The 14,906-nt window shown below is 41.2% G+C and overlaps 2 protein-coding genes and 1 long non-coding RNA gene across 17 annotated transcripts in view; 1 reads left to right on the top strand and 2 right to left on the bottom strand.

The window, feature by feature from the left end:
- The window catches only part of MTHFD1L (methylenetetrahydrofolate dehydrogenase (NADP+ dependent) 1 like), a 202,261-nt gene extending 198,776 nt beyond the window's left edge, over positions 1–3,485 (bottom strand). Inside the window, exons 1-2 of one of the 5 annotated variants that reach the window (XM_061624125.1) lie at positions 3,064–3,485; positions 1,091–1,175 (exon numbers count right to left, since the gene is read on the bottom strand). In XM_061624125.1, coding sequence (XP_061480109.1) covers positions 1,091–1,175; positions 3,064–3,485 — 507 coding nt within the window. The remainder of the gene's footprint in view (positions 1–1,090; positions 1,176–3,063) is intronic. The other 4 variants (XM_061624126.1, XM_061624124.1, XM_061624123.1 and 1 more) reach the window with 4 other exon arrangements.
- LOC133383435 (uncharacterized) lies at positions 2,854–5,648 on the top strand. Its single transcript, XR_009762289.1, has 2 exons — positions 2,854–3,665; positions 5,488–5,648. It is a non-coding gene; the product is annotated as an uncharacterized LOC133383435 (long non-coding RNA).
- An 8-nt stretch (positions 5,649–5,656) lies between these two features.
- PLEKHG1 (pleckstrin homology and RhoGEF domain containing G1) overlaps positions 5,657–14,906 on the bottom strand; it is a 170,434-nt gene continuing 161,184 nt past the window's right edge. For all 11 annotated transcript variants that reach the window (XM_061624114.1, XM_061624115.1, XM_061624121.1 and 8 more), the window contains 3 exons: positions 14,082–14,198; positions 10,382–12,044; positions 5,657–9,933 (listed from right to left, as the gene is read on the bottom strand). In XM_061624114.1, coding sequence (XP_061480098.1) covers positions 8,873–9,933; positions 10,382–12,044; positions 14,082–14,198 — 2,841 coding nt within the window. In that variant the 3' untranslated portion in view covers positions 5,657–8,872. The remainder of the gene's footprint in view (positions 9,934–10,381; positions 12,045–14,081; positions 14,199–14,906) is intronic.

The following is a 14,906-nucleotide window of genomic DNA, read 5'->3' as shown; positions in this document are numbered from 1 at the left end:
AGTTCGGAAACTACAGTTAGTCCAGAATGCAGCGGCCAGATTGTTGACGCGGACCAGAAGGTCCGCTCATATAACACCTGTTTTGGCCCGTCTGCACTGGCTTCCTATTTGTTTCCGGGCTAAATTCAAAGTGCTGGTTTTGACCTATAAAGCCTTACACGGCATGGGACCGCAATACCTGGTGGAGCGCCTCTCCCAATATGAAACTACCCGTACACTGCGCTCAACATCTAAGGCCCTCCTCCGAGTACCATCCCATCAAGAAGCTCGGAGGATGGTGACTAGAAATAGGGCCTTTTCGGTTGTGGCTCCCGAACTGTGGAATGGTCTCCCCGATGAGGTGCAGCTGGCGCCGACGCTGCTATCTTTTCGGCGCCAGGTGAAAACCTTTTTATACTCCCAGGCATTTTAAAGTGTATTTTTACAGTATTTTATTACTATGTTGTATTCTGGATGTTGTTTGGTTTTCGTATTGTTTGTGTGTTTTTGTTTCTTGAGTTATTGTATTTATTGTATTTATATATTGTGCTTGCTTTTACCTTTTATGTACACCGCCCAGAGAGCCTTCGGGCTTAGGACGGTATATAAATTAAATAAATAAATAAATTTGACTTGGACCAGTTCCTCCCTTCAGCTTCAGCCCAGCATGCCACATCAAACTCTGTTTTGTAGAGCCTCCCTAGCCCTCACCAAGCACCCTTTACAAACTACAGTTCCCAGAATTCTATGGGGGAAGCCATGAAACGTGTATAAGAGTGTTTTAAATGTATAGTGTGGATGTAACCAACTTTTTCAAAAATTGCAGTAAGGAGGATTCAAGAAGATCCTAGTCAGTGTGATTATATACATTCACAATACTAAGATATTACAAAATGAAAAATTTAAGCCCAGCAGAAATATAGTTCCATCAGACTCTACCACATTGTTAAATGAATATAAGAATATACTCTCTGCAGCATAAAGTAACTGTTTATAGTTAAGATGGTATTATAGTGTGCAAGAGAAATAGTCATTCACAGATCTAGATTATGCACAGACAAAGCATTGGTTTGTTGATCCACTTTTGAAATAATAATCCATGGGGATTTACCTGTACAATGGAAAGTGTTGGCTTAAATGTAGGATGCTCTCTCTCCAGTAGATTCAGGGCTTTCCTTGAACTCTCAATTATTTGTCTTTTAAAAATAAAAATATTATCTGTATTAATATATAACAGCTTTCTTTCCATGCATCTCACCAGCTAGCACGTTATCAGCTTTGTGTATTACCCACAAAGACAATTCCTCATTTTCAACACAAATATCAAGAGGCAATATACAATATCTAGCAACTTAATTATATATAAAAAATCAAATCCTGCAGCAATAGTTAAAATATAAAAGCTACAATCCTAAGCACACTTACATAGGAGTAAGCTAAGCCCCACTGAACATAGGAGCCCTTACTGCTCAGAGAATATGCATAGGATTTGCACTGAAAGTCTTTTGTTTCCTTAACTACATTTATACTATACACTATAAGTAAATATTTAGTTATTTTTTTTACCCCCCTCTTTAGAAAAAAAGGCCCCTAGAATAACTTATAAAGGTTAGCTAATGGCTACTAATTTTGGCCTGTAGTTAATTTTATACCAAGATTCACTAGTTAATGAACTGTACAGATCTTTGCTACAACTACTTCGTATATTACATCACATTATCAGGGGCCAATTTCCCAAAGCAAAATACACACAAGCTATGTTATCTATCAAAGACACAAACAAGTGGAAGCGTCTGTCTTCTTCTTCCAAAACACACACCCAGTAATTTCATGCAGGCCAAAACTGTGTTTTATAGATATGGATGTATATGGACACATGTAAATGTTTTTTCATAAATGGCATTGCACACATAATGGCATTGTACACATTTCCCAAGAACAAACTGTAATGTACAGAATGAACCAAAGGTATCATAAACTAATAAGCTCTACAATGTTTAGGATTTTATGGTTTCATCCTCCTTGTAAAATCATAGCTCATGTTTTATAAAAACAAGGAGAAATACTGATGCTGCCTTGGGAGACCTTCAGCCCAAGGTTTGGGCATCTCAAGAGTAGGTTAAACCAGAAGCACCTTACTGTGCAATCCTGTGTGTGTCTACTGAGAAGTAAGCCCCAATGAGTTCTGTAGGGCTTACTCCCTGATAAGTAGGTAAACCACTGCAGCCTTAGTGTTGCAAATTGAGCCAACTATGCAAAGCGGTTGCAGGTGCACAATGAGAGGCGCTGTCTTTTTAACACTGCAAGTCTTAACACGCTTACTAGGAGATAAATCTCACTTCCTTTGGAGTAAACATGTCTACAGTTGCACTTCACAAGTTGTACAAAATGCTGGATTTCGATAGGTACAGATTCCCCCCTCTTTGATTGCCAACTTGTTCATTACCCCTTTCACAGCAACGGGCCATGTATTCAGAAACAGAAGCCATTTCTGTCGCAGAGAACAAATTATGGAGATTTCACAGGCTTAATTGCTACCTGTCAGAGTACTCTTAAAGGAAACGCAGCTTTATAAAATAAAAGTCTGATAACCCAAGGCGTTTAGGGCTGCACTGATGACAAAAAGCCAAAATTGGTGGATTGCCCTATCTATGTGCCAACTCTTAAAAAAGCAATGGCCCTCACGGATCCAACCAGCTGGTGTTATTTTTGTATTTATTTATTTTACTTGGTTGCAAATTCCTTCAGGATTCTTTTTATTGGGAAGCGATACATAAATAAATGCATTAAACCTAACTTTTAACTAAGTTAACATTAGTAGCTCTATAGGCCGGTACAGAGGAAAAGTAAATGGTCACGTGGCCAAAAGGAAGCCGCGCCTTCCGCTTTTTTTTTGCAGCGGATTGGTTCTATAAGCCACCGCTCCCCCGTCCTCTATTCATCCGCGTTGTTGCATCAGACACAGCGGAACCGCTGAACTGTCTCACGTGGAGAGCGGACCGGCTATGAGCTGTGTGACCGGGCAGCAACTACTTTCTCTTCCTCGCCTCATCCCCTTCTGAAAGAGTCGAACTGTCTGCTTACCTGGCCGCTGAGCTTTGAACCCCTCCGCTGCCGGTGACCTGTTGCTTCTCCAGGCGGTCCCACGTGCAGCATATCCCTCGGTGGGGCAAGAGCACGGCGGGGCAGCCGGTCGCAGGGCGCAACAGCGGCAGTTTCCGGGGACCGCAGCTTTTCTTCTTTCCGCCCTGCTTGGCTGCCAGCACAACCGGTCTCCAAGCCAGTTGACGGAGAACAGAAAGCCTCATGGTGTCAGGCAAAGGACGCTGAAGAGCGGCGAGTGCTATTTCGCTGCCGCTGATACTACCGAGCGGGGAGGAGTTGTTGGCTTGTGGGGAGGGACGTGGCGCGGGGAGGAGCTCTCGACGGACAGACCTTGGACGGCTCCAACAGCTGTCTGTAAGGCGGGGCTGAGGCATCGCTTTGTACCGTAGGCGGTGATGCATCCATAAAGACCCCCCTCAGGTTACTGAGGTGAATGCGTTGCAAGCTCAAGCAGCTTTAGGCGGTTGCGCTCTTGCGCAGAGTGGCCGGAAACCTAAGTCCCGTAGGACTTCTTCTCTGAACATACATCGTTTAGCCCACTTTGTTACCTGAAAGCATTTTTACTTTATAATAAACGTGAGGTAAGATTGGAACGTTGGCTTCCATCCTAACCAAATATATTTGGCAATAAATCCTTCTGAAAGCTGCTGGCCTTGCCTCAAAGGACACTGATAAGAATATAGGAGTGAGGCAGAATATTTTGCAATTAAAAGAAAACTGGCAACCTCTACCTCATCATGTTAGCGCTTAGAGAATCAGTCTGAACTTGAAAAGCATCTTATTTGGCTGCAGCAGACAGTGGCTACCAACCCATTTTAATTAACTTTCAGGAAATATTCCGGAGTATCCAATGTAGTGTCGTTTCTGGGGCATTAGGGAAATGAAATGGTGGCTTGGCCACCTGCCACATACTTACAGGGGCCTAGGGCAACCCTCACCCCTACAGGTAAGAAAGAGAGCAGCTGCATAATAGATATGAATCCCAACCTGTTTTGAAGCTCTTGAAGAAATGTAAGCTCAATGCTTCTTAATGAAAAGCTGCAGCCCTTTTTGGATGTTTCTGCTACAGTAGCATAGTGCTGTATAGACAGTAATTCCTGTAGCTGCCCTGGGACAAGTGCTACTCACAACCTGTAACAGGAGTGATACACAGTACAATACCCAATTCCACAAAGTCTAGATGAAAGTTTTCCGTCACAGGCCTTTAAGCACTGGTTTGTAGTGATTTCTGAAGGTTTCCTTACCCATACAGAACAGTATTTGCAGCTTTTAACAGTTGTAACTTTTCTCTGCTGGCCCTACTTCTTTCCCATTATTTGACTGTTGCTCCTACAGCACTGCCTGTTCTGAAATGCTTTCCTCTGGTGAGAGGTTCCTGAAGTTAAAATTGTACTGTGGCCTGCTAGTTTCAATTTCATCCCATTTTGCATTGAAAGCAAGATTGTAAAAGCAAAGGGTGGAGAATCAACAAGGCTTTACTGACTTTTTCTGTACATAGGCGTACTCTACAGGAATGGAGAACCTGCTCCTCTCCAGGTGTTGGACCACAGCTGCCATAATTGGCCATGCTGGCTGGGCCTGGTGGGAGTTGGAACCCAACATCATCTGATTGGCCACAGGTTCCCATTCCAGCACTGTAGTCTGACAAGGCTAAAAATGTTCACCAGCACCTTGCTAATTGCATCTCATTTGACCTTTTCCTACTAGAGAGCAGTAGCAACAACTGCACAGAAACCCTGCCAAGGGTGGATTCCCACAGGAGCAGTAGCTGTTGAGTACTTTAAGGGGAGTGTTACTTTTTCCCTTTCTGGAATAGCAACAGCAGTGGCCAATATTCTTTATAGCAAAAGGGATGGCCAATGCTCGAGTTTCTTCTGAAAGTGATCCACAAATTGTATAATTAGCATTAAAACAGTAGTCTAGCTCGGGTTGCCAACCTGTTGCCCACAGGTGCCTGCAAAGGCCTTCAGTGGTACCCCCAACAGCTACCCCAGAATCTGAGCTTTCATTATTAAAAACGTCTCTAGGCTTTTTAGAAAGATAGTTAAAGAGCAAAATGTGCCCTTCTAAGCTGTTTATGTGAAATGAGCCAGTCTGGCACCTTCTGCCTGTCAGTGTTATTAGCCAATGAGTGAAGTCAGAGCTGTGCTTGTTTGGACACCAGGCAATAAAACCACTGACAAGTAGGAGCTGCCAGGAGAGCTCATTTCACAAAAATAGCTTGGAAGGGTATCCCATGTTTTGCTTCATAATTTCCTTTCTATGAGGGCTAGAGACTAGCTTTTTCTTTTTGAAATGAAAGGTGGGAGTCTGATGCCCGATGGGGGTGCCATTGAAGGCCTTTATGGACAATGCATTGATGACTACTAATATGTTATAATGGAACACACCATCTTGTTTCAGATCCATCTCCTAAATATGTTCACCAGTGGTAGTCCTTTCCAACGGATTCAAGTAATGAGAAAAGCCAAGTAAAGTACTAGTTATAAAGGGGTGAATCCCCTTGGCACACTGCACAATATAAAATGAAACATTTTATTAATAAAGACTGAATTTTTTCCAAATTTGCTGCAAATAGTGTTTTATTTTTCCCCTAGGCAGCTCTTACTTATATATTTTCAGGTTTGGCATGCTTGAAACTCAGCTCTTAAGCATAACAAAATGAGAAAAAGTTTTACTTAAGAATCTTCTACATGTACATACATTTTTACATATTCCTTAAAAAAATTCCTTATGTGAAAAAGTGCAATGTACTGTTCCTAACCAGTAGAATAAAATGCTAATAAATGAAATGCAGAAATTAGAAAGCAATGTGAATCCATCCAGAATGACTTCATTTTGAATGCTGTCCAGTAGTATACTGCTGATACTACCAACAAATACAACAGAAATGCATTAAAATCAGCATATTTTACAAGCAATGTTACATGGTTAAAAATTATAAACTTCCTTTTCACATGCTGTTTACAAAGAGTTACAAAAGAGAGGTACAAGTCTTCAAAAGAAAAGGAAAAAATCACTTTTAATAAAGATGTGATAATGGTAAGTGCGCTAAGACCTATCCAGTTTGCAGTACGTGGTATTGACTCCTCTACTACAACCTTATTCTCTGGCCCTATTTTTCCTCTTTTCGCAATAGCTGCTATTTTCCCTGCTGTGCCCTCACTTTTGTGCTACCCACTGCCATTAATGAAGTAATGTACTCAGGACAGTTCAGATGGTAAAATGGGTCTATTAACCTACAATATGAGTAATGGTCTTAAAGAACACCCTCAAGTGAACTCACCTTTTGTGTACCAAGAAACAGCTGCTTTTGATTCCATTCACATTTGTATTGTCCTGAGACTGCAGAAAATTCACATCTAAATTATATATATTTGCTCATTTGAGAAGGCTGCACTGAAATAATTTTAACCTTTTAGATTACAATATGAGGAAATATACATTAGTGTTCATTAACCAAGTACATATGTAACATTCAAACTACATTAGCAATGGCATTCTTTTGCTATTTTTGGCTACATAGTTTTGGGCAAGGAACTATATTTTATAAATTCTAGATTTGTTCTTTTTTTAGTTGGGTGTAGTTTCCTCTATTACTGGTGGGTTTTTTTGGAAATTGTACTAGATGATGTTAGATAACAAACTCCTTAACAAAGCATAAAGATGCAAGGTTTCTTTGTCTCTCAATACCTAATTTTCTCATCCATAGTTGAAAACCACATTTCCCTTTGCTTTTATACAGAAACACTTTCCAGGGCTTGGCTACATATGAATTCATCTGCTTGCTTTTCTGCCAGCAAAGCTAGAAGTACCCGAAAACATATTGATGTTTGTTCATTACAAAGCTACGTGTTCCATTGATTATAGATCTCATTATTTTAGCAGATTAACAAAATTCCTCTATCAGTACAAAAAATGTAAATGTGCCTATTGTTAATGCACAGATTAATTTCTATTACTATTTACATTATTTTACATTTTTATTAAATAAAAATTGATATTTGCTAATTTAATATATATGCTTACAATCATCATCATATATTTTACTACACACAGGCTGAATTAAAGTCAGCTCTTCTACTGAAACCAGGACAGCCTTCTGCATATGCACCTTTGAGTTAATGGTAAAACAAAGAAAAGCCCAACACTTTTGAAGCAGTTTTTCAAAAATAAAAAAGCATTTGTTCTGTAAAGTTCAGAGAAACTCAGAAACCACAAAGCCTTCAATGTCTATGTTCAGTAGAACAAAATACGTACTTCAAGGATTTTTGTCAAACACACCTATAAAAGCAACTGTTGACATTTACAATTTATGAGGGCTACTGTGCTTTGTGCTAGAGCAAAGTGGAGTACAGTAAGTGGAAAAGAAATAACCCCCTGCTTGGCAACACACATTTCACTTTTAATCATATCACTGTTAAATGTCCTTCATCTGAAAACTGCCTACACATTGTATGTTCGCACATCATTTTTTCAAGTAAAAACACAATTGCTGCCAGGCCAAAGCTATGCAGAGGGAAAAAAAAATATACAGCGGCATAGGAGATAAGAATTAGCTCTATTCAGGCATTTGGAACCCATGCACATTAAATCCAGGGAGGGGCTATTGAGAATGTACAAGCCAGCCTGCCCCCTGACAGACACCTATGTGCCTTTTACATTCCCCAGCTGATGCATGATCAGGATCAGTCTGAAGGGGGAACCATGTGAGCACAGATGTACACGCATACAACCCCCTCCAGAGGAATGTATATCAATCAGGATTTCCATCTCTGTGGAGCGAGCCATATGTGGATATATATGGACCTCTCTCTTCAAAATGATGCCATTCAGTTGGGAGGCATAGCCAGCATGTGCTGGTGTTTAGCTGGTGGAGTAGCCTCTGCTAATTTGATGCTCCTTTGTATGTTTTTTATCCCAGGGTACCAAATGCCTGATTAGGGCTACTTACTGCATATGTTCATGTACTCGCAAAAAAAAAAAAAAAGATGGAATGTAGCATATTGAAATAAAAGGATACCATCTTTAACTAACGGGGAAAAACTAAAATGGGCCTGAATTATTCTTAGCTGGTGTTCAGTAATGTATAGGTTACAATTACTGATGCCTGAAAGTCATTTCCAAAACAGTTCTAGCTACCCTGCAGGATTAAATTTGAGAAAGGTGCTTTTCAAAAGGCTTTCCTGCTTGATCCCACAGTTTCCATTTTGGTCTGTACCACAAGTGGACATTTTACTTATCAAAGCTACTTGGAAAAGTGGGCTGCAAAAATATAAGAAGGAAATCATAACGCTTCTGGTCAAATAACAATTCATCAATAAGCTTCAATCCAGTCACAGTATTTCATACCTCACTTGATGAAAATTTAAGTAACAGTCCTTTAAGCAAGTAAACCTGAGAGTATTATGTATACAACTGATGTGGAGGATTCACTGCACATTCTGCAGTATATGCCATACTTCCCCCCTGCTTTTCAGTATTAATGCCATTCTGAGATTTCTTTTTAAAAAATCAGAATCCCTGCCTACATGACTGGCACTCATACATGCATTGCTATGATTTCAGCACAGGGGAAAATGATAAACATGAATGCAAGGAAAATCTAGCCAGAAATCTGCCTGTAATGTAAAGCCAGTAGATTACATGACAGTGCAAAACTAGTCACTTTAAATTTCTCACTAGATGATAGTTAAAATATACACATTACAATGTGCACTACTGGTACTGGCTGTCTACCATAACCTTGTCAGCATTAAGGCAGAATGTTAGGAAATTTTGTAAAATTTCAAGCAAAGCTGCTTGAGCTAAGACACTGAAATTTTTCCCTTAAGGACTGGACAATGTTCTGCTGATTAGGAGATGGTACTCTCCATAGGTAGTCATTCAATTTCTCTGAATCACTACTTGTGGTCAGGAAAGAGTCTGATGGCTTGACAGGAGCCAGGGACATATTTTTGCCACCATGAGGTTCTGAATGATCAGAATGTGCATTTATCTTTGGATTTGAAAGCTTTGGTTGGTTGTAGAAACTCTCCAAATCAGACCCCTCATCTTCAGATTTTATTTCAACATAGTCATCATCATCTCCCTCTCCACCATCAGTGTCTTTGAAGTTAGAAAAATAGTTCTGGGTAGCTATTTGTGCATTTGAGAGCAAGTTTCTATTAACTCTCAGAATTTTTTGAGAATCTTGCAGAATCATTTCTGAGCAATTCTCTAGGATCTGCTTTGTCCCATCACATGCTGCAAGTCCTGGAGTGGCACTTAGCACCGATTCTTGATAGTGGGCAGAGAGAAAGTTCCTGTCTGAACCCAGCTGCTTCTTGTCCATTTCAAGTGGATGATTTATTGAATCTCCAGATTTGTTGACTACTACAGAGGAAGACGACTGTGACCTGCTGTACATCTGTGGCTTTGCATTGCTTTCCTGTCTCCCTAAAGAGTTAAAAACCTGACTGTGGTGCAAGTTCTCTTTGTTAGGCTGACTTATGATAGCACTCCACCTTTGTGCAGGAATGTGTGGACAAAGAGGAATCTGAAGGGAAGGCACTGAGCAGGCTGCCGGCAACTGTCTCATGCTCTGTTTTGCACTCATTTCTGAAGGGGAGCTTTTGGACTTCAGGTGCGGGACTTCTGGCCAAGGAGAGAAATCAGAGAGTTCTCCATTACTGTAAGTTGAATGCAAAAGCCAGTCTTCTGCTCTTAAGCATTCGGCAGCTAACTGAGATGTTGACACTGGTGAGGAATATCTTACATTTGATGGGTCTTGAGAACTGATCTTTTTGGGAGAGGTTTCCCGAAAAACAATCTGATCATAGAGCTGGGAATATTCAGCAATTCTGGCACCTAAAAAAAGAAGAAAAAATGGTGTGTGAGAGGATGGATGTGACTGGTCAAAACAAAATAGCATTGCATATCATGAAAAAGCCATAATATGGAAGTTAGGCTACATCCTACCCAATAGGTCCCATTGATTTTAATGGGTCTTACCAGCAAGTAAGCATGCACAGGATTGTAGCCTCAGCCATATTTTCCACTCTGTTAGAGCTCTATTTGCACATTATTATTACTATGCAATTAAGATCACATGGAGAGGGGGCAGGGCTGCACATGCTGTTACTTGCCAGGTCCACCCCTGCACTGTCCACAAATTGGGAATTTCTCTGCAAAGGGGTGGGTGGATACTGAACATGCATAGACTGCTAAGTTGCCTCTCTGCATCTCCGCCAAAGGCAGAGGCATTCAAAGTATTCAATGTAAGAATGATTTTAAAAAACCAACACTGTTAGCATACCAATGGCAGGACCACCTTGTTTCTTCTCTTCCAAAATGGCTGCTAAGTCTTTGTGCCTCGATTTATGTTGCCGGTTTAGAAGTTGCTCCTGCTCTGGGCTTTTTACTTTCAAAAGCTGATTTGCCTTTCTAATTTTTTGGCTGTACTGTCTTGCCATCATGAAGACCCGGTTCTTTGTTTTGTCCACAGCATCCATTTCATTGTCGGCACTCTCTACATTAGCACTGCACAGAATATTACTGGCAGTTTCATGAAGGCTATCTACAAAAGCTCTCTCACTGGAGAGAGAAGATCTGTTGAGACTCATCAAGGATCTTGCCTTAAATGTTGCTTTCTCTTCAAATCTAAGGTTGGCTTCACTTAATCTGGCTACCTTGTTGGGCAAAGTTTTGGGGAAAACAGGTGTTTCTGGCAGTGAGAGAGTGGACAGTGAACATTCCACATCTTTATTTAATTCACAAGTTGTTCCAGCAGGCATGTTGTTCTCTGTTTCATCTTTGCAGACAGGAAAAGCTGCAAGGACATGGTCTCGTGTCCTTTCCTCATTCTTCTTGATATAATTCTCCAGGTCATTCCAGATTTCATCTACTTCCTCAGATAACTTATCTGCAGCAGATTTGTGAGAGTGTGAGTCAGAGTTTGAGGAGCTATCCACCAAGTTCAAACAGTCATGATCTAATGGGACATAATTATATGGATTTTCATCTTCACTGAATTGGAGGCTTTCTTCAGAAACAAATTGTCGGAGGTTGTCACAGCATGCAAAATCTGTTTCCAGACCCAGAAAACCCCTCTTTTTAGAACACTTAAGGTGGTCACATTTGGAATTTGGCAGTGACTGCTCTGGGAGGACTATGGTATCATAGACATTCTCCTCACTGATCCTTAGATCATGAGAGCTTACCAGTGGAGTATATCTTCTGGGAGTGGTTTCATTTCTGCTGGTAGGAATAGAGGTCCTACTTTGAGGTGCTTGTCTTTTATTGAAAATAATGTCTTGTGTCTCATATAGTGAATCTCTAGCTGACCCTTGTGGAGCACGGTCAGACTCCTCCCTCTGAGCCAGACCCATTAGTTTCAAATCTTCAAAACTTATATTGTCATAGACATGATCTATGTCATCAATAGTTAGTTCTTCTGAAGATTCTAGGTACACCTGCAGATTGTCCATGTCACTCCTAGAACTTTTAATTTCATTCCAAGTAGCATTTTGACCAAGGTCATTTTGTTTGTATCTTGAACTAGATGGAGTTTTATTTTCCCCAGCACTGCTGGCCCGCCTCACAATTCTGTGAGAATTAGAGATAGAAATGTCACTCTGATGAGCTAGCCCTACATGCCAGCTACAAGGGCGGCCTGAAGGGACCCTCTCTTCACATGCAATGGAAGCTAAATTGGATGTAGACTCTGATGGTACAAACATTTGATAATCATCTTCATCCTCTGTGTTCTCTTGTGGAGGGCGTCTGCTTGGGAACAAGGCTTGCCGGATCTGATGATCTGTCCAGATGTTTCTCACTGCATCTGTTCTCCCCAAAATATTCACTATGAATGAGTTGTTTTGTGGTGTGAACTGTCGAGATGGCCGACTACCTCCACTGCAGGAAAATGAAAGCTTTGGGTTCACCTGGAAAGATGCTTCATTTGCAGGCTCGTTGGAGTTCTATGAAGTTTTGAAACATAGCATATTATTAGTCTACACTCTAACCAACATTCAGAATCATAATCACATAAAAGAGATGGGTGTCCTTTCTTGAAGCTGGGGCCACATTCCCTTAGGAGAAAGTGACTAGGGGCTACATACTGGTGGTGGATGGAGGCAAGGCAGAAAGTAGGTGGAGCCATCTCTTTTCCCTCTCTCTTTCCGCCACCACTTTTATCTTTCTCCCCTTCATCTACCATTCTTCCTGTCTCTCACACAAACTCCCATACACACACACATCCCCCATTCATCTGTCATCTATTCATTCTGTTTCATACACACCACACCCATTCACAAACATTTAAGTGTGCAGGCTCCTCCAGCAGAGTCAGAATACCCAAGAGCCTCTGGATTCCTTAGGGTACAATCCTGAACAGACATAAGCCCCATCTGCACTAAACATTTAAAGTACTATTATGCCACTTTAAACGCTCATGGTTTCCCACAAAGAATCCTGGGAACTGAAGTTTGTAATGAATGCAGAGTTAGGAGAACCCTATTCCCCTCACAAAGCTACAATTCTCAGAGTGGTTTAACAATCAATCCCTCTTCCCAGGGAAGTCTGTTAAGGGAATAGGGGTCTCCTAACAACTCTCAACACTTCACACACTACAGTTCTGAGGATTCTTTGGGGGAAGCCATGACTGTTGCAAGTGGTATAATAGTAACCATAAAAGTAACCACACAGAGAATTGCACTGTATTATTTTCCTGGCTTTTTAAAGCAAAGTCCCTCCTTGCTCTCCATCTTTTTTTAAAACATAGTTAAAGGGGTGTGAGATATATTCTCAACCATCAATCTCAAGGGGATAGGCTAACAAACCTCCCCTTGAAATGCCTGCAAAGGATGATCTTATGAATATCTGACCTTCCCTCTGCCCACCCGATTTGCAGCCACATACAGGCAGAGGTGGGAACCCCGTGACTGCCTCCCCACCTCCACAAGTCACTCATTGCTTCCCTTAATCCATGTGGAGGCAGCAGTCTGGGAGGCATGCATGCAAGCTGAGAGGCTAGAGTGTTTCTCAGGACATTCTAGCTACTGTGCTCTGTCGTTAAGCCTCTGAGCTCATGTGTGCACATGCCTCTCCTTGTTTTCCATTGCCCTTCTGGACCACAACCACTACCCTCTGCAGAGATTAAAGAAAGGAAGAGAGAATGCTGAGGAATGCGTAGAACAAGGTTGAGGGCTGCAGCTTGCCCACCTCTGTCATATGTACTAATAGCAATAGCAAACTCAATTATCTTAGAATATTGCAAGCTTGGAGAGTTTGCAGAAGTAAAAAAGGTATTTAGAAAAAGTATCTTGTGGGGGGAACCCCCAAAACAGCCCCATGAGAATCGAGCGGACACTGACGGATTTTCTGCAAAAGGGGGAAAACGTGGGACAATTACTGTAAAAGCACAGGCTGATTACCCAAAGATGGCTACATCATCTGCATCCCCTATAAAATGTAAATGAACGAGGCACAGCCATTCCACATTAAACACCTCATCTGGAAGAGTCCAGAAGTATCAAGGAAGCTGTCGCTCATCCACCATCTGGTTGTTGGTTTCACTCCCCAACATTGTTCCTGATTTTGTTGTCTAGCTTTGCAACAACTGCTGACTGATCAGATTTGCCGAATTAACTACCTTGCCTGCTGGATTCCCTGAACCTCAAACAGTCTCCCACTTTCCTCAAAGCAGCTACACCAATTGTCACAATTCCATGACTGATCCTTCCTTCATGCCTGTAGTTACAGAACAAATGAATATTTCACAACCTGAGAGGAACTCAACCAATGGCTGGGATAGAGTGGGGTTAGCCAATTACATATTGGCTAATCAAACAGCCTTTAGCCTCCAAGCAGCCTTTAGCCTTCCTTTGTGTTAGGCCTTGTAGTATTGCAACCTATGACTGTTTTCTTTCTTGTTTGTGTTTATTTCACACTGCTGAAAACATTCAGTGGAAACATTATGAAATCAGTTTCCCCTAAAGATTGTATAGTTAAAGTACCTGCATTTCATAATTACTGAGATTAACACTTCTTCGTTTCTCAAAATTTTCAGCAATTTGACCGTTTAGTCTTTTGTGGCCTCCTTTTGATTTCTGTTGTGAATTGTGTTGTGCGCTCTGCAGAAAATAGAAGGGTTAGACTATGATGCATACTCCTTTAAACAGAAAGGCCTTCAGCCAAAGCCAAGTCTCAAAAATGTCAAGAGTTCAACAAGATACTGTATTATTACGGGGGAAAGGATTCCTCTGTGGTGTTTCCTAAACTGACAGAGGTCAGCAAAAGGCAGTACTAACACACAACTTTTGTCACAGAGGACACAGAATTTGCTTGATGTAGGGTAGATGGTGGGCTCTAGGAAGAATATTCAGGAATACATTGCTTTCTGATTAACATGGTACTCATGATCCCATCACTCTTAAAGTATGTGGCTTCTACCACATTTCGTGATGTTTTGGGTGGTGGTGCTCCCCTCCCCCTCCCAATAAATGTATTGCAGGTAGGGAACATATATAAGTCATGTCATAATGCCACAGAGCTGGGTCATTGCCAACATTTTTGGCAATGTCATTTACATTTTTTTAGGGAAGGCTTTTTGAGTGCAAAAGAGGAAAAAGAAAATGGTCCCTGGGGTCTAAAAGCAACCTAGAGAAGTTTCCCCAAATACCCCAGGGGTTATTTTTTTTGGGGGGGGAAGATGTAAAAATAATGATTTTGTACAACTATACAGAAGTAGTGACATGCAAGAGTTTTTGGTAGGATGAGGGGGGCACCCCAAAGGGGAGAAGACAGCTTTTCCCTTTTCTCTCTCCACATGAAAATACATG

The sequence above is a fragment of the Rhineura floridana genome, chromosome 4 (genome assembly GCF_030035675.1).
Source record: "Rhineura floridana isolate rRhiFlo1 chromosome 4, rRhiFlo1.hap2, whole genome shotgun sequence".
Lineage (NCBI taxonomy): Eukaryota > Metazoa > Chordata > Lepidosauria > Squamata > Rhineuridae > Rhineura > Rhineura floridana.
The sequence above is the reverse complement of the archived record's forward strand: the minus strand, read 5'-3'. Positions and strand labels throughout refer to the sequence as shown.